General features: G+C 39.4%; 1 protein-coding gene across 6 annotated transcripts in view; it reads right to left on the bottom strand.

Moving 5' to 3' along the window:
* fcho2 (FCH and mu domain containing endocytic adaptor 2) overlaps positions 1-23,777 on the bottom strand; it is a 46,944-nt gene extending 23,167 nt beyond the window's left edge. For 2 of the 6 annotated variants that reach the window (XM_044333337.1, XM_044333336.1), the window contains exons 1-7: positions 23,521-23,775; positions 12,903-12,994; positions 6,840-6,914; positions 6,583-6,724; positions 4,051-4,203; positions 2,783-2,887; positions 1,546-1,644 (exon numbers count right to left, since the gene is read on the bottom strand). In XM_044333337.1, coding sequence (XP_044189272.1) covers positions 1,546-1,644; positions 2,783-2,887; positions 4,051-4,203; positions 6,583-6,724; positions 6,840-6,914; positions 12,903-12,994; positions 23,521-23,553 — 699 coding nt within the window. In that variant the 5' untranslated portion in view covers positions 23,554-23,775. Of the gene's footprint in view, positions 1-1,545; positions 1,645-2,782; positions 2,888-4,050; positions 4,204-6,582; positions 6,725-6,839; positions 6,915-12,902; positions 12,995-23,520 lie in introns of all 6 variants that reach the window. The other 4 variants (XM_044333335.1, XM_044333338.1, XM_044333339.1 and 1 more) reach the window with 4 other exon arrangements.

Below are 23,777 nucleotides of genomic sequence, written 5' to 3'. Positions count from 1 at the left end.
ACACGTTCCTGTTCACCTGGCAGCGAGGAGCTTCCCTGAGAGGGTCTGACACGTGCAGAGATTCATACTCATCCCGCCCCAGATGTGCAAGACTCTTTGCAGGTGCTCCGACCCATCCAGTATCCAGTCACTGGTGCGGCAACAAGGACATGGTCGCTCACCAGTTTCCAACCAATGGACGCTTATAGTTTTGCTCACAACTGTGGTGCAGCCAGCTAAGTTAGAAGCACCATAGCTGCTGACTTTACTCGGCCTGAGTGATAGATATATCATATATACATTATATGAATATATTATTTATCAGTCCTAGATTCACTATGATGAACTTTAAGAGCATACTAAGACATCTTTGAGATCAAGCTTAAATTGTTCTTTAAGTCTAACAACTTTATACACTATAAAAAAGGAATTTAGGCTCTTTAGCAGAGTCAGTAAACACACTTTTGAGCTTATGCACATTATGATGTTAGAGTGAATAATAGTGATATTAGTTCTGTGACCTCCTCCTTGTTTACTTTCAGCTTCTCTGCACTCCTTTAGCACACATAACACATTCAACCATTGAAAAGCTTGGGGAGGGCAGGTTTTGTTTACTTTTGGTTTTCTATTGTGTGGAGAAACTGATGTTGTAATTCATCACTTGTTCTTGTATGCAGTAGACATTAACAACTGGAAAAGCTATAGATAGTTAAAACCAATAAAAGTTCCTTGTGTAGGTTTTCTCTTATTGCACTTATGGCTGAAACTTCTAAGCTAATGCTAAGCACAATATAAGTTAAAACTAGTCCTGCTCTCTCCTCTTTCTCCCTCTTACCTCACCTGTACAGTCCCTCACACCCTGGTTTGAAGAGTATTTATCACCAAATCATAATTTCTTTCACTGCTTGATTGTCTGGTTTGGTGAGACTGGCCACCACACTGGAGCTGTATTTTAATTTTAGCTCAGCAACAGGCAGCAGCACTGCCCATCTCCTGCTCAGAAGCACAGGAACCGCGGGGCTGAATAACCTGTGGTAGCCTGTCGCTCCACATTCTTTCCAACTTGCCGCACGAGCCGCAGGCAGGACCGAGACATTCTCACGGTGGAGCTGCGTCGCCCTCTACGGACGATACGGGAACTACAGCGGCAGCACATGAAAAAGGAATCTCTGGTTAATGTTGAATACTGATTAATATATTTGTGAACGGTGTTTGAAAGCCTTCGCAATTGGACTTGACGCCGTTTTCTAAAAATCTAAACACGCTCTTCCAGAAACAAACAGGGGCCTGTTCAACGCTTTTAACTCGTCAGACACGGTATTTGGCCCAGTGTTTGGACTTATGGAGGTGTTTTAGATAGGCTGAGAGGGAGTTTTGATCAGTTTTTAATTGCTTGGCATAAAGGGCTGAATGGACCATTTCCTGGTTCTCAGTTAAATGATTAGTGAGATCAAAGATGACACTAATTGATATGACACACAGTGAACCCAATGAGCACAGCCTCAGGTCAACAAGACACCTACTCCACCCACAGGAATGTTTGAGAGTATGTATGTGAGCACTTACCTCTCCTATTTGAACGTGTGTTTCGTCGACAGACTGCGAGTATGACTGAATGATCTCCTTCATGTGGAGAATGTGGTTTTCTTCAATGTCTTGGAATTTCTGCAACACAGGGCGGGGGTAGTTATGGCACTAGCGATGCTACAAATCATCCACTGGCTTAAATCAAATTAACTGCATGGCAACAAATCTGCATCATGGTGTCGGACTCATTAAACAGGCATGATAACAAAATGCAGCCAAGGAAACAGCACTTCCTTATTCTGTCATTGCCACTTCCCATGCATCTGGGTGGTCTACGGCGCTCTCTCTCACACACACACGCACATGGATGGTTACGGGTCCTCCCACAAGATGTCAATTATTTTGTTCATGAGATGCGTTGATGGGGTTTTATTTCTGGCTTTGAGCAGCAGTATGGCGTAGATGAATGAGGGAAAACACAACCTTAAATGCTAGTATATACTTCCATTTAAGTCTGACTCTGGGTTTTTGGGGTAAACCATGGAGAATGAGTGTAAATAATCATAAACTGGAAAATCACAGTGGGGATGGAGAGGAAGATGAGCCTTTCTCACCGCAAACACACAGAGATAAAGAGCCGCTCACTCCTGCGTCTCTGAGACGTGCACACTAAAATATAATACGCTTTTTTTGTCATTCACCGCAATAACAGCTAGCATACGCTCACACGCAGACACACCCACTCACCCGCAGACACACTCAGACAAAGAGAACACACATGTAGGAGCCCCGGTAATGTCAGAGAGCACATGTGTTCAGTGTTTATAACTCATATCCACATGTGCGGCGTTTGAGATGAGCCGTAGACTGTGTGATCCCGGGGAAGGAAATCTGCAACGCCGCTTTCTCTGGGGGAAAACAAAAAAAAAAAAAAAAAAAACGCCGGGCTAACTGGAACCTTTTATGGTGGCGGAGCTTCTGCGGTGCAGGAGGATATGGAGGCCAAATTCTGTTGATCTGATTTTAATTTGGAGTTTATCTAATCAGTCCTTCAGATGGATCCAATCAGGGTCTTTCCACAATGATTCCGTTACAGAGGAAAAAACACAATCTGGAGATAATACAGGGCACGAAATGTGGAACACACACACAGGACTGACAGATTACACAATGAAAGTGTTGCATACCACGCAGACAGACAATAGACAGAGTTTTTGAGCACATTTAAAAAAAAAAAAAAAAAAAAGAAAGCACAGAGAGAAAAATCACACATTACCTGTGCAGTTTCTGCCATCTTCTGTTCAAACTCTGACTTAGCTGTGGCATATTTGTCCACATACGACTTGTAGGTCTCTGTGGCTTTTTTGGCTTTAACTCCAGCCTGAGAAGTACAAACAGAAAGATAAATGGCTATAATCTGTTTATACACTGTAATAATAACACTAATAATAACTGTATTTATATAGCACTTTTCAAAAACAAGTTACAAAGCGCTTTACAAAGACTTAAAAACGAGAGAAATTACCAGATAGATAATAAATAAAAGTAATAATGACAAACGAGGTATAATTACCAGTAAAAACAAGTAAAGTAAAAACGGAAGAATAACCGATTCAAGAGAAAGAAATTCTGAAAAAGTGTATTTTTAAGAGAGACTGACTCTAAAGGTTCAGTCTCCTCTTGGTTTTTAGCCTTGACCTTCGCTAACAGACCTGTGCTGGAGGATCTCAGGCTGCATTCAGGCTCGTTAGGAGTTGGTAAGTCAGTGATTTAATCAGGAGCCAAAGCCAAAAATCCTTTAAAAGTAACCATTAAAATTTTAAAATCAATTCTAAAATGTACAGGTAACCAGTGTAGAGATGTTAAAACAGGCGTTATGTTGACTCCTCTATTGGATTTTGTGAGTCGTCTTGCTGCAGTGTTTTGAACTAGTTGAGGGTTGGAGAGTTTGTATCGAGTGAGACAGAAATACAGCCAGTTATAGCAGTTTAAGTGGGACGTAATGAAAGTGTGGATGACAGTTTCCAGATTCTTAGCGGATAAATAAAAAAAGATCTAACTTTCAAGATATCATGAAGTCGCAGAAAACACCATCGAACGACTGACTTCACCGGTTGGTTAAAGTTCAGTTTGTTATCAAAGATAACGCCCGGGTTTCTGCAGCGGCTTTTGATGCAACAGGATAGAGAAGTGAGAGGAGAAGTGCTCACTGGAAGGGGGGTCTGGGTTTATGATAATGGCTTCTGATTTATCTGAGTTTGACTGAAGAAAGTTTCGAGAGAGCCAGTTTTTAAACATCTGTAAGACAGGATTGTATTTTGAGCAGTTGTGTTGTGTTGTTGGAGCTGTAGACAATGGCTCTCTGTTTTCCGGGATCAGCTGACAAATCAGCTAGAGGGAAACCGAACTCCACTTAACATCTGACGGCAAGAGGCTTTTGGGGTTAAAGTTTCTGTATAAACTGGGGTGTTAAGGCACTTCATCATGCCCTATTACCATACCATGATTATGTGGGTGTGCGTACGTGTGAGTGTGACCTCCCACCTTGTCCACATCTCTCTGGGTGGCCCCCTCTTTGCGGAGGCGCTCCTGCTCCACAGTTTTGGCATTGTAGATCTCCTTGGACTTCTGCAGCGCCTGAGAGGTGGTCTGGATGTTCTGGACAGCCTCCAGGGTGGACGCCACCTCTTCTTTTGTCTAACAAGACACACATGTCCAGTACAGTAACTCTGCTAACAATGGGCTGAACAATATGTGCGAGTGTCACCCATTACTCTGCTATCTATGCAGCTGTTTCTCGTATAGTTTCACGTTAACATAATACACATTCAACACTTGTCCTCGGATACCCTTGTTTATTATGTGTAGGGCCGAACCCGACTCCGATTTGGCTGTTCAATACAAAGATTCGACTATTCGTTCCTGTTTTGTTTTTTTTCATATAGACTATCTGGCAACCAGAAAATCCATTGGCATGAGTTTCAGTGATGATTTCAGTCACATTAACATGGTCAAATGAAACAGAGTCATGGGAACATATTTTTAAGCATTCTAAAAAAAAAAAAAAAAATCAATAAAAGACAGCTGCATATGATGCAAGATTTGAATTACACCCTTTTTGAATTACCGACATATAATGTCAGGCCACCATATGGATTTATTGGAATAACGAGACAGGCGGCACACATGTATGTGTTTAAATCCAGCTCTTATGCTCTATTTTTAATTTCACTTTAAACATTAAAAACAACGTGTAAATGAATAAACAAACGGTTTAAAATAAATTCACTGTGAAAATAAATTTGCTGTGAAATAACTGACATCTCTTCTTCAACAGGGTAGGCCTACTGCTTTATTGCTCTTTAGGCATAAAAACTAATAAATCTAAACAAGAATACATTAACAAATGAAATTATTTGAGATTTGAATCATTTTTAGATGAAAATAAAAAGAGTAGGCCTGACTATCTTAAATAAATTCACAGCATTATCTGCTTTGAAATAATAACTTCTCCTCTTCAAACATATTTATGATTCCCTTTATTTATAATTCCTCATTGAAATGTTATCCCTGTGCATTTTTCTAAGCTTCTATCTGTTTCATCCTGTTATTGTAATACACACTGACTGACAAAAACAAAACAAAACCAAAAAAAAAGACTCGACTCGACTTGAATCTCAGTCTCCGACAGATGATTCGCTCATCCACTACTAAGCCTTAATTATGTGATTTAAAAACAAAACGTAACGCACAATTTCAGTCTCTTATTGCTCCGGTTCAACACTACTCACCAGCATGTGACACACACAGGAACAATGAAAGCTACTAATATAGTGGTGTTTGTTCTATTTCTATTGCTCCTCACATCAACTTACTTTAAGCCATAAAAAGAGAAATATGATCAAGTTGTAATGACTTAAAACGAAAGTGGCTATACAGTAAACTTGGTTGTTCATTTGTTTTTACTCCTTATCATCACTTTGTTATCCATTTTGACGTGGTTATTGTGTAATATAAACTATAAGCAACACTAAATTATGCACACATTTCGGGCGGCTACTTCAGGACGGGTGTTATTCACACCGCTTAAGTTCAGTGTGCGCTATATCTGACCGTTAACACCGCAGCAGAGAGCGAGAGCAGGGGAGTGCAGGGAGGTGACTGAGAGAAACTCTGACAGCCTTTTTGTCAAGCTGAAAGCACAAACACAACTCCTCTAATTCCGAGCTCCTCTTTTTTTCTGTGTGTTCTGTGGCTTCATGCATGAGATATGAGTTAATGGTGTGTCTTAGCAGGGGGGGTGAGATAGAGGAGTGAGGTGTTAAAAAAAAATTGCTTCATAAAATAATACTGCAGGCTATGTTTTCTCAAGATGGAATCATCTATTAAAAGAAGTCAAACTGTCAACTTCTTTCAATCTAAGGGGGAATAACTAGAGTGAGAAACATCTGATAAAAAAAAAAAAAAAAAACAAGACGTGAGAATGGGTCTATATTTAACTCTTTTCAATGAAACTAAATTGCGGCAACACTGGAGCTGCAAACTACTTGTGACAAGAAGAAGAAAAACTGTTCAAAGAAAGGAGTGTCAGACACATGTTTGCACTTTGATTCGGGCTGGGTATCAAACTAGGGCTGCAACCGACGATTATTTTCATTATCGATTCAATCGGTATTTTTTTTTTGGTCTATAAAATGTCAGAAAATGGTGAAAAACGTCAACCGCTGTTTCCAAAAGCACGAGGAGATGTCCTCAAATGTCTTGTTTTGTCCAAAATCCAAATATTCAGATTACTATCTATGGAGACTACAAGAAACAAGAAAATATTCATTCATCTTGAATTATATTCATTTCAGAAGCTGGAACCAGAGATTTTTTTTCTTGAAAGATGACTCAAAACAATGAATTGATTATCAAAATAGTTGGCTGAAAGCTGTACTCAAGTACTGAAAGCTGGAATCAAATAGTTGCTCAAATCTGTTCTTTGATCAAACGGCGCTAGTATCAAACATTTTCAAACAATACCCCGCTCCAACTTCTACATTTGTGCAACAGTTTTGTTCTACATCTCCTTACCTTTTTATGTGCTTTGGCCTGCTCTTCCACATACTTCTGAACTTCTTTTATAAGCTCCTGCAGCTTCCTCACTAGCTCCATGTGACAGCTGGCCAGCTTCTCTGTCGAGGTCTTGAACACATCCCACACCGGAGCGAACGTCCTGGGACAAAAAGACGACAAGACACTTCAGAGGCTAGGACAGGACATGGACTTCGAAGCCATTCATTCACACTGTTGTTTTTTTTTTTTACACTCAGAAAGCTGTTTATACTCACCCAAGCTGAGAAAAGTTGCCAGCTGACTTGGCAAGTTTGGTCATCGACCTGGCATAAGCCTCTTCGATAGTACTCCTAGGACAGAGCGAAGAAAAACAGAGAGATTATTTATTAAATCAATAAAAAATGATTTAAAAATAACTATTCAAGTTCTCAGGTTTATAAGTATGATGTGCCAATAGTGTCAAGATAACAACTCTGCCTTTAAAAATCCTTCTATTATACAGTATGACAAAGTTTTTCCTAAGTATTTGCAACTAGGTTATGGCTCAAATAGGGCATGCCGCTGAACAAATGAAGATCCCTGCCAAAAATACCCACACAGAACTTGCAACATAAATGTTTGACCACATGCGCTGTGTGTGGGCAAATAAGTGTGGTTTGGCTTGTGATTAGTTCTTAAACCCCATGTTGAAGCTGACAGAGTGTGAAAGCTAGTGTTTGAATCCCCTGCTTCTCTCAGTTTCCCCCCTTTTTTTTTTTAATTCCTTCGTTCTGCAGCAAAGTGACAGGAGTGAAAAAACAAAACTAACAAAAAAGAACCAAAAAAAACTGCAGGCGTGTTATAATGAAAGCCTGAATTATGCATGTCTCATTTAACCAGCCTCTCTGTGTAGTCACGTCACAGGAACAAGGTCAGCCAGGGGGAAACGGGACAAACGTGCACGCACACACACATAAAAAGGTACACACAGACACAAACACACACCTCCAGTGGAGGAACAGGCAAACAAACTCACCCGTAACACAACAATAACAACAACAACAACAACAACAGCAAGGAGGATGAGACAAGCTAAAAAAGACGAGCATGTTTGTGTGAGTTCACAACTTCACAATGGCAGTTTATTTTGTTACTATTATCATGTCGTACATTCTGCCACAGTGCCAGCAGTAACTTCTGCCTTTTAACAACAGTGTAAAAAGTAAATGTTTCTATTTCAAAACCAGGACTCATGAAGGCTGATGTTTTACTTGTGTGTGTGTGTTTCACAGACAAGAGGATTATCATTCACAGAGTGGGCACACACCCAATGTGCAAAACACACTTGGCAGCCACAACTAACGCTTATTTTCATTAGCGATTAATCTGTTGATTTATTTCTCAATTAATCGATTAGTTGTTTGGTCTGAAAAAGTTCAGAAAAATGGTGAAAAATGTTTTATCACTGTTTCCCAAAACCCAAGATGCAACTTAAAATGTCTTGTTTTGTCCCGACCAACAGCCCACAATCCAAAGATATTCAGTTTACTATCATAAAGGACTAGAGAAACCAATATTCACATTTAAAAAGCTGAAACCAGAGAATTTTAGCCTAGTTACAATTCATTTCCTGTTGTTTTATTACAGTTCTACAGCCACAACACTTCTCCTACATTTTACTATCAGTCAGATTTTTCCTTTTCTTTTCTTTCATATTCATATATGCACACAACTTTTTACTTGTTTTTAAAAATTGAAACTACTGTGTTTACAATGGTTGCTATAGAGGGCTCTACTCTAGTCTGAATGTTTATCTGTTGGCTGAAATTATTTTAGTTCTCCTTTCATTCTATGTGAACAAGACTGACAACTTCTGGTACCATCTGACCATCTGTGGTCATGTCCACTAAGAGTAAAGTAAGAATAAAACAGTTGCAAGCAAATATTTTTCTGTCTTTTAAATTAAATATTTATATTTTATGGATGTGTGTGTGTCTCTTGGAGATTATTATTAAGCTGTATTTATTCAGGACATCTCATTGAGATTGAGATCTTACGCAGGTTACATCTACACAGGATCACAATAGGATGTCATCACAATCACAAAACAATCATTATGTACTCTCAGACACACAACAAACAATCACAAACATTATGAAGAACAGCAGCTAGTAAAACTTTAAAGTCCCTCAGAGGAACAAGCTGTGTAGCACTTCATTCCAGTAATGAGATGCATAGTGCTGGAAACCAGTCTGTTCCAGTTCAGAGTTCGTATGAGGAATTATTAAAGCCAACCTGCTCTGTGATCTGGTGTCATGGTTATTAGCTCTGAGCTCAACTAAAGATGTTAAATAACTCTGCGACTTAAATAGCAAGGCCTTATAAAAGAAGACACAGGTATGCTGGTGTCTTCTAGACGCCAGTGACGACCATCCAACCTTTTCATATAACTCACAGTTATAGCTGTCAGCTGTAATGAATCAAATGGCACTGTGGTAGATGGCATCCAGGGGTTTAAGGGTGGAGGCCGCAGCATGAGCACACAGGATGTCTCCATAATCTAATGTGGACAGTGTGGTAGATTGCATGATCTGCTCTCTGCTTTGAAATGAGAAAAAAAAACTCTGTTCTAGTGCAAGAATTCAGTTTGAATTTTTAGTTTTTGAGTGAGATGTTTGACAATTTTGTTGAACAATCTCCTGCCTAAGTATTTATAATGCTTGCTAATATAATTTTAGCCTCAAAATGCCTGGAGATCTGATAGAGTGGCTGGGAAAGATGCTGGGGATAGATTACCACCGTGCAAAGAGCTGTTTCCCCCACCAGAGGGAGCTATTGTGTTGTTTTTCAGAAAGGTAAACCATGAAACATCATCACTAGTCCCACCATATGAACTTAAAACCTGGAGTCTGGCACAGTGCGATAAGAATTACGATACTCCTAAACAATATAAACACAATAAATTAAAACCTGACCTTCTGTGCCCCCCCCCCCCAAAAAAAAATGACTTTCCTTATGAATAATACATGATAGCAGTATAAACAATTACATGCTTGCAGGCTGTGAAGAGAGCTAATATTTAAGCAAAGTGAAAAGCTAAACGATGATTTATTACAACATGAATGTGTTTGAACAGTTAAGCGGCGGTAATCTTTACAAGTGGTGCGCTAGCAATAACAAGCATCATCATCATCAGCAATAGAGAGTCACATTTCATTTTTGTGTGTTTTTCCTTTGTTGCAGCCTGTCACCAAAGGAATAAATGCGGATGTGATTAACCCTTACGTATCAGTTCAGGTTAAATTTGACCCATTTTTTACATTTTTAGAGCAGTAAAAACACTCTGAATGCTTTTTTTTTAGCCTGAAATTTTATGACTTTTCATAAAGTAACACAGAATATACAAAAATGGAAATATTTCAACTTTGTTTCCATTTGTGTGCAGCTGATACACATTTTTATAGAAAGAAATTGACCCGTAAAATGTAAAAATCCCCATTCAAATATGTTCACATTCAAATAACATTCATTGCAATCATGATGGCTGTTTTAGGACCATAATATAATGTGATTGTGAATGCTTTTTTTCCCCTCAATCTCTGCTCTCTGAAAGCCTCATTAAGGATGAATCAACCATTTATGATGACTGATAAAGTATTTATGAATGAAAAATAGATTTGTAGTTCAGAAGTTTGGTACAGAGACTAATTATGAATGGATACTGTGAAGGGTCAGAATATGAATAGTATGTAAGGGTGAAAATTTGCCTTTTAAAACCACTATCAAAAGGAAAAAGAAGCTGATTTTACTTGGCTTTCATAAGACTTAATAAGACACAGGTGATCAAGCATGTCAAATATTAAACCCAATGTAACATCGAGCTGTCCGAGTGACTGAGTGCATTCCTCAGAGTTAGGTAGACAATGGAATCCAGTGCTGGATTCCAGTGGTAGACCATCTATCATGGGGCAGGTAATAAACATACCCCTCTCACACAGTGAAGCTAATCTTTACAGAGGTGGGAAGAATTTGAAATTTGAAAAGGAGCTATTATTATGGTATTATCAAGCTGCAGAGGCAGGAGGTGTGTAAGATAATGCCAGGTTACGGGTTGGGCGCAGGTTTAAGCTCCTTCCACAGCGAGGTTAAGTTTATGTAACATTCACACTTTGCTCTAATTTTACTGGTTAATTTTCATGGTAAATATGGAGACTCTCTATTGGATTTTGATGGAATAAAACCATTTGGTCAGAGATGTACAAGACAGGTGACAAATTAAAGCAAAAAACCTGAATAAATGAGTGGAGAAACATAACAAATGCAGACGCTTCCACACAGGTGCAGTGCGTGGTACAATCAAGCAATTAACATCCAATCATGCTCTGTGGCATGTGTAAAAATGCTGAGCTAAGTGACTTTGAAAGAGCTTCATTGTTGGGGCACGGATGGCATGAGCTTTAGTAACAAAGACTGCTCAACTGGCTGGTGTTTCAATAGGAACAGTGGCCAAAGTCACATCTGCATTTAAATCTATGGGATCATCATCAGTAAATAGGGTCAGAAATTGTGGTCGACAGTGCACATTTGGTGACCGTGATGCTCGTGCTTTAGTGCGATATGTAAGGGGAAAAACAGAAGAGCAACTCTTCCTCAGGTGACTGAGAATGTCAAAGCAGGACGTGATCAGACTGTGTTGGCAAGAACAGTCTGTCGACAATTACATAGAGAGGGATGTTATAGTAGGGTTGCAATGTATGAACCTCTCATTACAAAGATGAATGAAAACTGTAGGTACTGGTCTACAGAGATGTGGAAAAAAGTGATATGGTCAACATGAGTCATCCTTCACCATATTCTCGACGAATGCATGTGTGGCATACACCAAGAGAACGGTACAGGCCTGAATGCTTGACCCCTACAGTGAGGGGGTCTGGTGGCTCTGTTATGCTTTGGGGGGTATTTTGCTGGCATGGTTTGGGTCCACTTGTCCCCTTAGAGGGAAGGATCACTACAAATCAATACAAAGTAGTTGTGAGTGATCACCTTTATCCTATGATGAAACATTTACAACCTGATGGGAGTGGTCTCTTCCAGTATGACAATGCACCAATTCATAGGGCACAAAAGGTCACTGAATGGTTTGATGAGTATGAAAATGATGTGAATCATATGCTATGACCTTCACAGTCACCAGATTTTAACCCAATTGAACACCTACGGCAGATTTTGGACTGACGTGTTAGACGACGCTCTCCACCACCATCATCAAAACACCACATAAGGGAATATCTTTTGGAAGAATGGTGTTCATCCCTCCAGAAGAGTTCAGAGACTTGTACAATCAATGCCAAGGCATATTGAAGCTGTTCTGCTGGCACATGGAGGCCCAACACCTTACTGAGACACTTTATATTGAGAGCTCATCATACAAAACAGTTAAGATTTAATGCAGCCAATAAATAAAATAATAAAATTTAAATACCTTGGTATATATATATATATATCGACTGTAGTCTTAGCTTCAAGGAAAATACTGACCACATTTTTAAAAAATGTTCACAACGCCTCCACTTGCTATGTCAACAATTTTGGAGTGAGTCAAAATATTCTGGAAACTGTGAATAAGAGTCTAGTGGAAAGCATCCTATCTTTTCACATGATCATATGATACAGTAATCTGAACATTGAGAGGAGGAACAAGCTGCAGAAAACAGTGAACATGGCCTCCAAAATCTTAGTGAAGCCTCAAAAGCAGCTGAATAGTATGTATGATGAACTCTTAAGAATTATTAATGACCCCTCTCACCCACTGTACGGTGAATTTGAACCTTTACCCTCAAGGAGACGTTATAGATTACTGATAGCGAATATAAATATCTACAAGAAATCCTTTGTCCCAAGTGGTTTCATGGTAATAAATAAAACTAGGATTGTAGTAAATCAAGTCCCATCGTCCTTCCTTGGAACTATGCTGAAAGGATGTATTGTTATATGTATGTTTTTATGTTTTTATGGCATGTCTTATGGTGAAACTGTGGGCAAATTAAGTTTCCGTATTCATATTTTCCTTTAATTTGTCACCGGTCTGTACATCTATAGCAGTCAGGCAAATTGAGAGTGGATTAGCTGCAGTCTCAGCACAGTCTTTGGGTGTTATTACAAGCACAATACAAGGAACCAGACCTGCAGGTGCTGATTGATTTAAATACCCAGAGAACAAAGACAGGTAAGACATTTATTGAAGCACTTTATAATAGGTTAATGAGTAATTTGTAGTATGTGATAGATTAACCACACTGTTTGGAAAAGGGCCACCTCTTAATAATAAAACCAGATGTGTTGCTGTTGATGTGACTTACCGTTCTCTGATGAAGTCTGTCAACTCCTTGGAGGAAATTTGGCCATGCTTCATGTTGTGGTACAACACATCGAAGCCATTGTTTTTTTCACCCTGTATTTCAGATACAAAAGAAAAAGAATGAAGACAGATCAGTAAACAAGCACCAACAAACGACAACGCTACCTCAGTTATTGATCGTACATTACCGTGAAGGCTTTCTCTACAAGCAGCAATCTCATTGTCTGCATGGCTTCCAGCTGCATTTGAAGTAGACTCTGGTCAACCATACTCATCTTGGCCATGTTTGAGGGTAACGGATGTTAAAAAATATCTGAAATTGTTGTAGATCAGTCTAAGATTCAAGCAAATAAGAAACCAGAAATAGCCAGGGAGGTGTCTGTCTGTGTTGCCGTAACCATGCCACTAGGTGTCTAGTTACACAGATGCTTTAAAAATGCAAACATACCTCTGAATAATTAATAATAAAGGAAAACGTTGGGTTTAGGTTTGATAAAATGTTTGATAAGCTAATGATGATACCTTTACAGTAAATTAAATACTCAACAATGGTTTACATGTTAAATAAAAGGTAAAATAAAAGAGAAAGTGAATTAAACCTACAATGAATTAGTTATAGAAAGCAAAACAATCACAATGTCATACCAACACGTTTGCATAGAAGAACTTCCAGTAAGAAGCACTTTGTTACTAAGCTACATCCTGCATGATAACAGATTGATATCAAACGCTGGGACTGATAAGGAAGTTGGCTCAGCATAATCAATCACATAGTTAGACAGCTGGCTGAATCAGATAATGAACCTCATTTATGAGCTGTAATACTAGATAGATGTCAAATGTCTTTTGCTAGAATGACTTCCATGGTTGGAACCAATTAGTTCAAACAGAAAATTATTCTTCAATTGTTTCGATAACCGATTAATCAGTCATTTTTAAGCAAAAACTCCACAAATTCACTAGTTTTTGTTGTTTCTCAAATGTAGATATTTGCTGTTTATTTTAGTCTTCTATGAATGTCAATTGAGGATTTTTGTTTTTGGATAGTTGGTCGTACAAAATTAGCAACATTAAAAAGTACTTTTGGGCTTTGTGAAAGGGGTAGCTAGAATTGCAACTATTATTTTCATTCTTGATTGATTCAATTTCTTGATTAATAGAGTTAGAGCGTTGGTATATAACATCAAGAAAATCAATAGTGACGTTATCCAGTGCCCTGTTTTGTCTGACCAACAGTCCCAAAGATCTTCAGGTTTACTATCACATAAGCAAACAAAACAAAGAAAAGCATCAAATCCTCCTATTCAAGAGGCAATATTTTGTATTTATACTTAAAAAATGACTTAATCGATTATCAGAATAGTTGCTGATTCATTTTATGCTACTTGATTAATCAAATAATCTTTGCAGCTCTAGTTGCAGCCCTAATGCGTTTGTAAGAGCTCCATCCGTTTGGAAAATAACCGCAGAATGACACGGCTTAAATTCAAATCTTTCTTGTCACTTCTGAAAAGAGAAGAACAAGAATCCTTTTACTTCCTCATCTCCCTCCATTAGGCTGGTTCAGTGAAAGGAGGAAACATACAAATCATGGCTTGAACTGAGGAAATGCCCTTTTGTTGAAACATAAATTGTCTCCGAGAACAGATACGCTTAGATCAGGCATGTGGCCTAATAGATTACAATAATAATCACAATAATTGATTGGGATCATTTGTGACATCTTGTTAGGCAAATGCTTTAAATGTTATCAATTCTTTTAATAGATATCTGGAGAACTTAAGCATTAGCTCTTCCTAATGGTGTCAAATGGAGACTTTAAAGGGGACATACTGTATCATGCACATTTCCAGGTCTGTATTTATATTCTGGGGCTCTCTACTGGAATATATCTGCATAATTTACATTTTTAAAAAAACGTGGGCCTATATATCTTATACCTTTATGCAGCCTCTCAGTTCAGCCTCTGTCTGAAACAGGCCGTTTTAGCGCATTGGTTAGCTTCTGAGAGCTGCGAATTGGCAGACTTTTAACGGCTTGGAAGGCTACTTAATCAAACAACAGTAGCAGGATTTCACTTTTTTTTCTCGTTCTTTACTCTAAATGAGAACTTCACAAATACATCCGTACATGTTTGAGCCTGAATCCGATCTGAAATATGCGAGTGGACAATGCAAACAACCCGTGGAGCAACCTTAGCATCACAGGCTACGTAACATTCTGATGTCATCACGAGGAGGAAGTAGAGGTAACTTTGTAAACAAATCGGCTGAAACCTTGGCTTTTGACTTGCAGGGAGCTTTTTTACACACATTCACCTCAAGTTTTGGTACTTTGACCATGTTTAACATAGGTATCCGACATCATAACAGTATAAAAATAACAGAAAATCACAAAACGCTTGATATGTCCCCTTTAAGAAAATGTCATACTTTCGCGAAAATGCAGACGGAAGTGAACATGATAAGCAACACCACAGTCCACACCGCAGTTCATCCACATTCTTGTCTGATTCTGCCTGTCAACTTTTTTTTTTCCACCTCAACCCCAGACTGTCAAACAGATATTTCCTGGTTCCTGGAGTGATCCACACTCAGCAGTATACAAGCTACAACATCAGTGCAGCTGTGCAGTGTGCAGCTTTAACACATAGGGTCTAGCCTTGTTTTTCCCTCCATTGACAAAGATGAAAGGTCAGAAGGTTTGTGTGAAATTGAAGCTCAGAGGTAGTTTCAATAGGACCATATTTACAGAACAAACAGACACTGAAATGAAAGTATCCCTCTCAACGCTACAGCTCACCGCCCTACATTTTACCTCAACGAGCAGACCACTGATATGTGTTTCCTGTCGTAACAAGATAAATATAAAAAAGTACATGTGTAGTCGTTACCCTGCCTACAGCAAACAGCGTGATACGCAAGCTACAGAACTACTGCATTAGATATCAAGACGGAAAGGTAAGACAGAAAGCATTACACTAACCTTACGTAATACTTACACTAAACTGGCAACACAATAAGAAACACAAACTGAAAGACGCACTGACAATTGGCCAATCAGTCCACAAAACAGGGAAGTGACAAAAGTGAGTGAAAACACACACACACACACACACCCACACAGGCTCAAACAGAGCAGAACGGCAACAGGAAGAAAGTCCATTCTGTGTAAAAGTGTGCTCATGTGGAATCTGATATCAGTGAATACACAAGAAAAATAATAACAAACACAGGAAACAGTTCTGGGCGTTTTTGACGTTTTACCGAGTTACAATACTGGAATCCATTCTAAAAAAAAATCTTACAAAGCAGTCGCCGAGAATATAAAAGCATCACCTTTAAAAAAAAACAAAACATGAAACGTCTGAGATTTAGAAGATAGGTTCACCGGTTTTCAAACCTGTCTTGAAACAATATTGTCTTAATAATAATAATAGTGTCTTGCTCCTATTGTTCATACTGACCATTAAAAAAAACCCTTCATAATACACTTACAATGCAACTGATGGGGGACAAAATCCACAGTCCTTCCTCCTGCTGTGCAAAAATGTATTTAAAAAGTTTATCTGAAGCTAATATGGAGGCATCAGTTGTCCAAATTAGTCAAATCGAGTGAATATGTTTCAAAGTTTCAAAGTCTTTTTATTACAAAATTCCCTCTTTTTGTTACTCTTCTTTCTGTGCGCAACATAACTGTGTCTGGGGAGACACAAACAGGGAATTTTTTAACACTTACATTGTAATCACACTTGTAAAAGATCTTTAACGGCCAGTATTAACAGGAGGAACCATTAGAAAACCTCTTTCAGTGTTCATATGGGCACCAGACTATTGTTATAAGACAGACTTGAAAAACCGTGAACCTATCCTTTAAAATTAACTACGAATCTCTAATCATTCTACAAGCTAGTTTACATGTACTTGTGCGGCAGCGAGGGGGGGGTGGGGGTGGGGGGGGGGGGGGGTGGGGGGGGGGGGGGTGATACCAGAGTCCCGCACAGTTTCTCAATGTCCTCGTCTGGAGACTCATTGATGAAAGCCGTCGTGAGGGCTGTTTAATATTCCAACCACACATTGTGAAATTCAGAAGGACTTATTATGCTTGGATTTAGATGGAGAGGTTTTTTAGCTCTCTGCCCCACCCCAAAGGAGAATAACACGCTGTGGGGTTAGCACATGTGTCAATCACGGGTTTGTTTGCAGCACAGTTTGCAGCTTAGATCGCTTTACTACAGACTGATAGGAGTTCATAAAAAAAAAGGAGGAGAGGGAGAAGGGTGTAAGCTGTCCAATATTCAGTTTGTGCAAATATTTATCACAGATTCCGACATGAACCTTCAATACTGGCTGTGAAATACTGCACTATATCACTAACACTCACAGACTACAGGAGACTCAGCTTCTTTGTATGCTTTAGGCTGCAAAAAAAAAAGTAGGTAAGGGCAACTAGACGGCTTACGTCATGGCTGAACGTGCCCTAAAGCTTTTGCTGAGGAGAGACTGTTTTCACTCAAACGCAGGGAGAAGGTGAGCTTGGATGGAAAGAGCGGCAACTTCACTCGCTATTAAATGCAGGATTTAATATACAGCAGCAATTAAGTATAGCTTCAGGTTATATATAGTGGTATTTAGACTAAAAGTGCTCTGTTTTTTCCTTGGAAAATAACAGCTACTAAGACTCAGGTCCTTGAACACTGACTGTTGAGGGTTCAAGGAACTCTCAACTGGAGTTATAATTATTATGCAAACAAAAGCTTAACATCTGTGATTACATCTATTTCCTGAAGACAATTTAACCCTTTAATTTCTAATAAAATGTGTGCATGACTTCTGGATGGTTCAAATGATATTTACTCAAAACTAGGAGCGGGTTAAACGGTTCCTGATGAAATGAGAGGAAAGGAAAGATCAGACGATGTCTCACCTGCATGTTTATCAGGCTTTTAGACCAGAAGAACACACAGTGCTACACACACACACACACATCGCTTGAAGTTTGGCATTAAAGCTGCAACGAGTAGTCCATCCCCTTGTTCTAGCCTCTCAGATGTGAGAATGTGCAACCTGAATGTCTCTGGGTTGCAAACTGTTGGTCAGACAAAACGATGAAAAATGAAAAAAGCAACCTGAAGACGTCTTTTTGGTCTACAGAGAGTTGTATCGACATTTTAAGGATCAAACCATTAACAGACAAAATATCTGGCAGATTACGGTAATGAAAATACGGCTGCAGCTTTTAATTATTTATTTATCAGCCAGTTATTTTCTTTATTCATCATTTTGTGTATAAAATGTCAGAAAATTGTTTCCAAATCAACCCTCACAATTCACAATAATCACATTTTCACCAGAGTCCTTGGTGATGCCTTCAAATGTCAAATGCTTTAAACAACCAACAGTCAAAAACCCAAAGATGTTTAGTTTGTGTTGATGTAAAACAGAAGAAGAGTTTGGCATTTTTGCTTAAAAATCTACTCAAATGATTAATCAGTTGTCAAAATAGTTGCAGATTAATTTTCTGGCGACTGTGTGATTGATTAATGGACTAATCATTGCAGCGCTAAATGAAAATAATTGTCAGTTACAAACCTATTTGGCATGTTAAAGCTTTGTATTTTGTCTTTCAATAACAAAGAAAAAGAAAAAAAACTATTTAAGATGTATCACATAACCAAAACCCCAGAGGACAACGTCTGCTCTTATATGAAGATATTACTGTATTCTTTAGCGTTCTCATCAGCACACAGACTCCTAAATCAATAAGAGATATCCATCTATGGCCAGAAAACACACAGCAAACCTCTATTAAAATAATTACTGTACTGTTTTCACACAGAACAACATCAGCGTAACGTCAGCGTTATTACACAGTAAAATCAACACACAAAAAAAAAGAGAAACAGTTAGAAAGCCGACATCCCTAATCTGAAATGCCACCTTAAAGGACAGATAAGCCAGACCACAATGCCACAGTTTATCATGTAACATCTGCTGGGCAGAAGAGGACAGGAATTTTTACTCTTTTCTGTTTTAGAGAGTAATACCACTTTCAATATCCTGAGTGTAGGGAATCAAACGTTTATTGCCTGACAGACAGTAATGCAACCCATGACACGGAAAGAGCCCTGGTTATCTCTCCGTATTATACCGTCCTCTTCAAACAACAAACGATAACCACAATGAAATCAGCTTGATAGATTGTTTCGATTATTTGTTTTTCCTTGATTGCCAAGTAACCTATGATTTCCCTCAAAAACACAGCGTATGTATAGAAATTACACTAAATATGGCTGCTAAGTGGGGCTACCTCCAAAACAAACCTATTCCTCTTAATTTGTAAGGAGAACTAACAAAAATGCCATTGTGATGGCTGTTAAAGTCACTGCTGTGGTGTATATAGTGTATGTATTCATCACATAATGGTGCAAAATGTATCATAGGAAGGCTAAGTGTGCTTTAGGAAGTCTTGGTCATATAATTTCCACTTGCAAACGAAAAAAAAACTGGGGGGGGGGGGTCAGGTAGGATCAAGAGTGTTCATGCTCTGAATGAATGTTCAGGTGAAAGCGGTGAAAATTATGTATGACCGCACACTTTTAACCGAGGCGTTTCAACACAGATAAACAAGACTCCCCTCTCTCTCTCTCTCTCTTTATCCAGACAGGCTGTAAAAAAAACATAGTGTAGCCTGTGGACCCCAGAGCCTTGAGCACAGAGAGAGAGAGAGAGAGAGAGCGGCGGGCAGACAGCAGAATGACATCAGAGTGTCTGCCCTCGGTCATGTGACCAGGGAGGTCTGGGAGCGGTGCACTGAGCTGTCGCAACTCATCAGACCAACAGCAACACACACACACACACACACAGCGGGCCTTGTTTGTGGTATAAACACAAAGAAGTTGACCACTACTTATGGTTAGGGATGTGAGATCGAGTATACGGCTTACTGGATGAATCCCAGAGGAGCTTAAGTCTGTCACAGCTTTATGCCCCATATAACCACCTCTAAACCCAGCTCACATGTAGGAGTTTATGAGAGCTGGAAACACAAGCAGTAAAAAGCAAAACAACCACCGTGAGGCAGGATTTTTGTTTCAAGCACAACTGAGAGTCTGTGTTAACAACGCACACACAAAAAAAAAAAAAAACCCTCGCAACTCAGTCCGGTCGCAAAAAACTCAGCAAGACCTTCCTCTAAAAGACAAAGACGTGAAGCAACGATATAGCTCGTGTTTGTGTGTTTAAGGTTCAGATGGAGGAAATGCGTCACTACTGTCCGTCTCTTCTTCTTATTGCGACACTTCATATGTCAGGCTGTCACTTCTGGCGTTGCGACCGTGACTTGTGTGTGAGAACCTATTAGACCACACACACAATACACACAGCGGGGAGAAGAGGCATGCCCTGGGGCTCTTTGGCTGTATCAACACTGTTTGCTTATTACACTGGCATCTTATTATTTTCCCATGACACTGCTGGAGCGCTGAGGAAGACTCTGCGTTAAGCTCATCAGACATGTAGGGCATTAGGTCTATTACCTGCAACCGAACAACTGAAACATTTCAGCACACGTGGGAGCAATCACATACACCACACTTGTGTCATGAAAACTTTCATCAACAGACCAACAGGGAACAAACCTACTCATGCACATTTCACCCGGAGAAAAGAAAAGAAGAAAAAAAAAAAAAAAAAAAGGGGAAATGGCTATTTGAGACGTGCAAATAAATCTAGCGAGCGGAAATGTTGCAGCCAGCGATGACCAATCAAGTGCTGCAACTCTGACAGAAAAAACAACATGGCAGTAGCATGTCTGTCCTGATTCCTAAAGAACTTGTTTATTCAGCTGAGGGGGAGATACTGTCTGAATGAGAGACTCAAGCTTAAGGTTACATACAAGGAAAAGATCTCTAAAAAAGACTAGAGTTGAAAAGAGAGAACGGTATGGAGAAAATCTACGTGCGCATGCTCTCATGCGTGCTGTGCAAAAGTGAAAGAGATCCGTTTCGAATCTTGACATGCTAACGTGTGTGTGTGTGTGTGTGTATGCGTCTCTGCTTGTGTCGATGATTTGTAGTCAAGTCAAAGGGAAATGGATGCATCCCCTAATGCCAAGTGTGTGTGTGTCCTGCATGTTAAACACACAGCTGATCTTTGCCATCACTGGATGCTCTTGTGGCTCGCAGCGGGGGCACAAAGGGCAGATTGAAGAATCAGGAGTGTGTTGGCTCCCTTCTTTTCCATTTAGTTAATGATGAAGTCTCCTTTATATATATAAGAAAAAAAAAAAAAGAAAAAAAAAAAGAGGCTTTGGAGGTTGACAGCACTGTAATCTCCAAATTGCTTCAGACGCTTAATGTAGTTTTCGCTAACAAAGTTCATTTTATCAGCTTTCGTCAGCGGCAGACTCCCAACAGCCTTCACCAGCTGGAACTGAGGTCAACTGAGGCTAAAACTTAGGGTTGAATTTTCCCACCTTATGGAAGACTGAGATTACATAACTATTAAATCAATCGCCAACTATTTTGATAATGGATTGATCGTTTTGAGTCAAAATTCTCTTATTCCGCCTTCTCAAATGTGAATATTTTCTGGTTTCTATAGTCCTCTAGGACAGTAAACTGAATATCTTTGAGTTGTAGACAGTTGAAGACGTCACATTGGGCTTTGGGAAAGAGTGGTCGACCTTTTTTCACAATTTTCTGACATTTTATGCACCAAACAACTAATCGACAGAGTAATCCATAATGAAAATATTGGTTAGTTGCAGCCATAATGGAGGTTATTTCCAGTTGAGCGACTGGTTGACAAATGCACAAGCTAAACATATCAGCACTGCAGTCATAAGGTAAGTAAAATATATATATTTTGGCAACATGCAATTTAAATTCCACATTTTCTGTAGCTGTAACTGCACCTAATCATTGAAAAACAGCAGAGCAAATCAATAACACATTAATTAGCATTTAGCCTATCCGCCACTTTCTGTCATCACACTTGTCTACAGCTTTTGTCTGAAACATTTTGTGCTCAAAGGGGGAAAAAAATGTGGTCAACCAAAGAGATTTCAGCATGTATAACAGTTCAGATATGACTCAATATATGACTAGAAATAACACGACCTCTTGCTGCAGTGGCAACAGTGCAACACATGGCCTTAGCTTGCAGCTGTAGCTCTAATGACGTTGTAGCCTGGGTTGTTTTCACTTTTAATAATGATGTTTTTAAAGGATAGGTTCACAATTGTTACAAGTCTGTCTTAAAACAACATTCAGATGTTCATATGAACACTGAAAGAGTTTTTTCCTCGCTGTAATCATTCCTCCTGTTCATACTGGCTATTAAAAGATCCCCTTCTAATGCGCTTTCAATGTAAGTGATGGGGGCCAAAATACACAGTGTGTCCACACAGTCATTTTGTACAAAAGTGTGTTTAAAAGCTTATCTGAAGCTTATATGAGGCTTCAGCAGTCTGAGTTAGTCCAATCAAGTGGATATTTGCAACATTTATGTCTTTTTAGTATGAAATTCCCTTTTTGTGTTTCCTCCACATGTAACCCTTTTGAACTGTGGTGAAAGTATAGGAACAAAAAGAGGAACTTTGGCATTAAACAGACTGTAACGTTGAAAGAAATCTACTTGATTTGACTAATTTGGACAGGTGAACTTCAGATGAACTTTTAAATACGTTTTTGCTCAGAAGAAGGACTTTGGCCCCCATAACATACATTGTAAACGTATTATGAAAGGATCTTCTAATGGCCTGTATGAACAGGAGGAATGATTACAGCAAGAAAAGCCTACTTCAGTGTTCATTTGGGCACCTGACTGTTTTAAGACAGACTTGAAAAATTGTGAATCCTTCCTTCAAGGATTTAGTGTTTAGCAAAGAACAATAAACGCTGAAAAAAACAGGTAAGTGAAAGCAGAACTGCAGACGAAATTCCAATCAGTAATGTATGTACTTTTTTTTTTTTAACTTGCTATAACATAGCCACGTCAAATAATTATCGAGAGAGAAGTGACCTTTGGGCAGGGAAAAGACAACACTGTGTACTGTGAAATAGCAGCACACACGCTGCAACACCGGCTGTACGTGAGCTAAATGTCCAACACAGCATCAGGCTGAATTAGTGTTTTTAAAAAACCTGTTCGCTAACTTACTAAACATCTGGCATCTCACTGAAACTTTGTTACGGAAGAAAAATGACGCGTACGTCCAACGGCTGTGACTGACAGCCGAAGCGACCAATAGCTTTCATGGAACTGACCATAAACATTCCAAGCGAGCCTGCGCCGGCCAATTAGCGGAGGCGGAGGGTGTATTCTTTGAGGTTTCAAGTTAGATGGGTTTACAGCACAGAGGCCCAAACCCCGGGGGTGGCAAAATAATAATCGCCGAAGAAAATGAACGATGGCCGGCTGCTGACCAGTCAGTCTGGCGGCACCGGACACCGCCGCTTTAACCGGAGTGAGCCTGTAAAGCGGACAACTACCTCAGCAAAGTCAATAATACGTGATTCCTAGCTGACATGAACATGGTAGGGAGGGAACACAAGCAGGAGAATAATAAGGAATAGCACCGGTGTAAACACCGTGAATAAAAAAAGCACCACCTACCCAGAAATTCTCTAGGAAGTAGGGCGTTATCATCTTGTTTTATTCCTCTTCGCCGCAACTGTCAAATTTGTTGTAATGCAACTTTTAAAGCGTAATTCATCCGCCGTCCTCCCCCCGTTTCTGTTGTATCTGCCTTTCCCCGTTTTCCTCCTCTCCCCTTTCTTCTCCCTCCCCACCTTTCAGACTCCACCTCCACTCCGTTGTACTCTACTGCGTCTCTCCTCTATGCTTTCTTCCAGTAGAAATGGAGTTTTTTT

The sequence above is a fragment of the Thunnus albacares genome, chromosome 18 (assembly GCF_914725855.1).
Source record: "Thunnus albacares chromosome 18, fThuAlb1.1, whole genome shotgun sequence".
Taxonomy (NCBI): domain Eukaryota; kingdom Metazoa; phylum Chordata; class Actinopteri; order Scombriformes; family Scombridae; genus Thunnus; species Thunnus albacares.
Note: the sequence above shows the minus strand (reverse complement) of the source record. Positions and strands in the feature narration are given on the sequence as shown.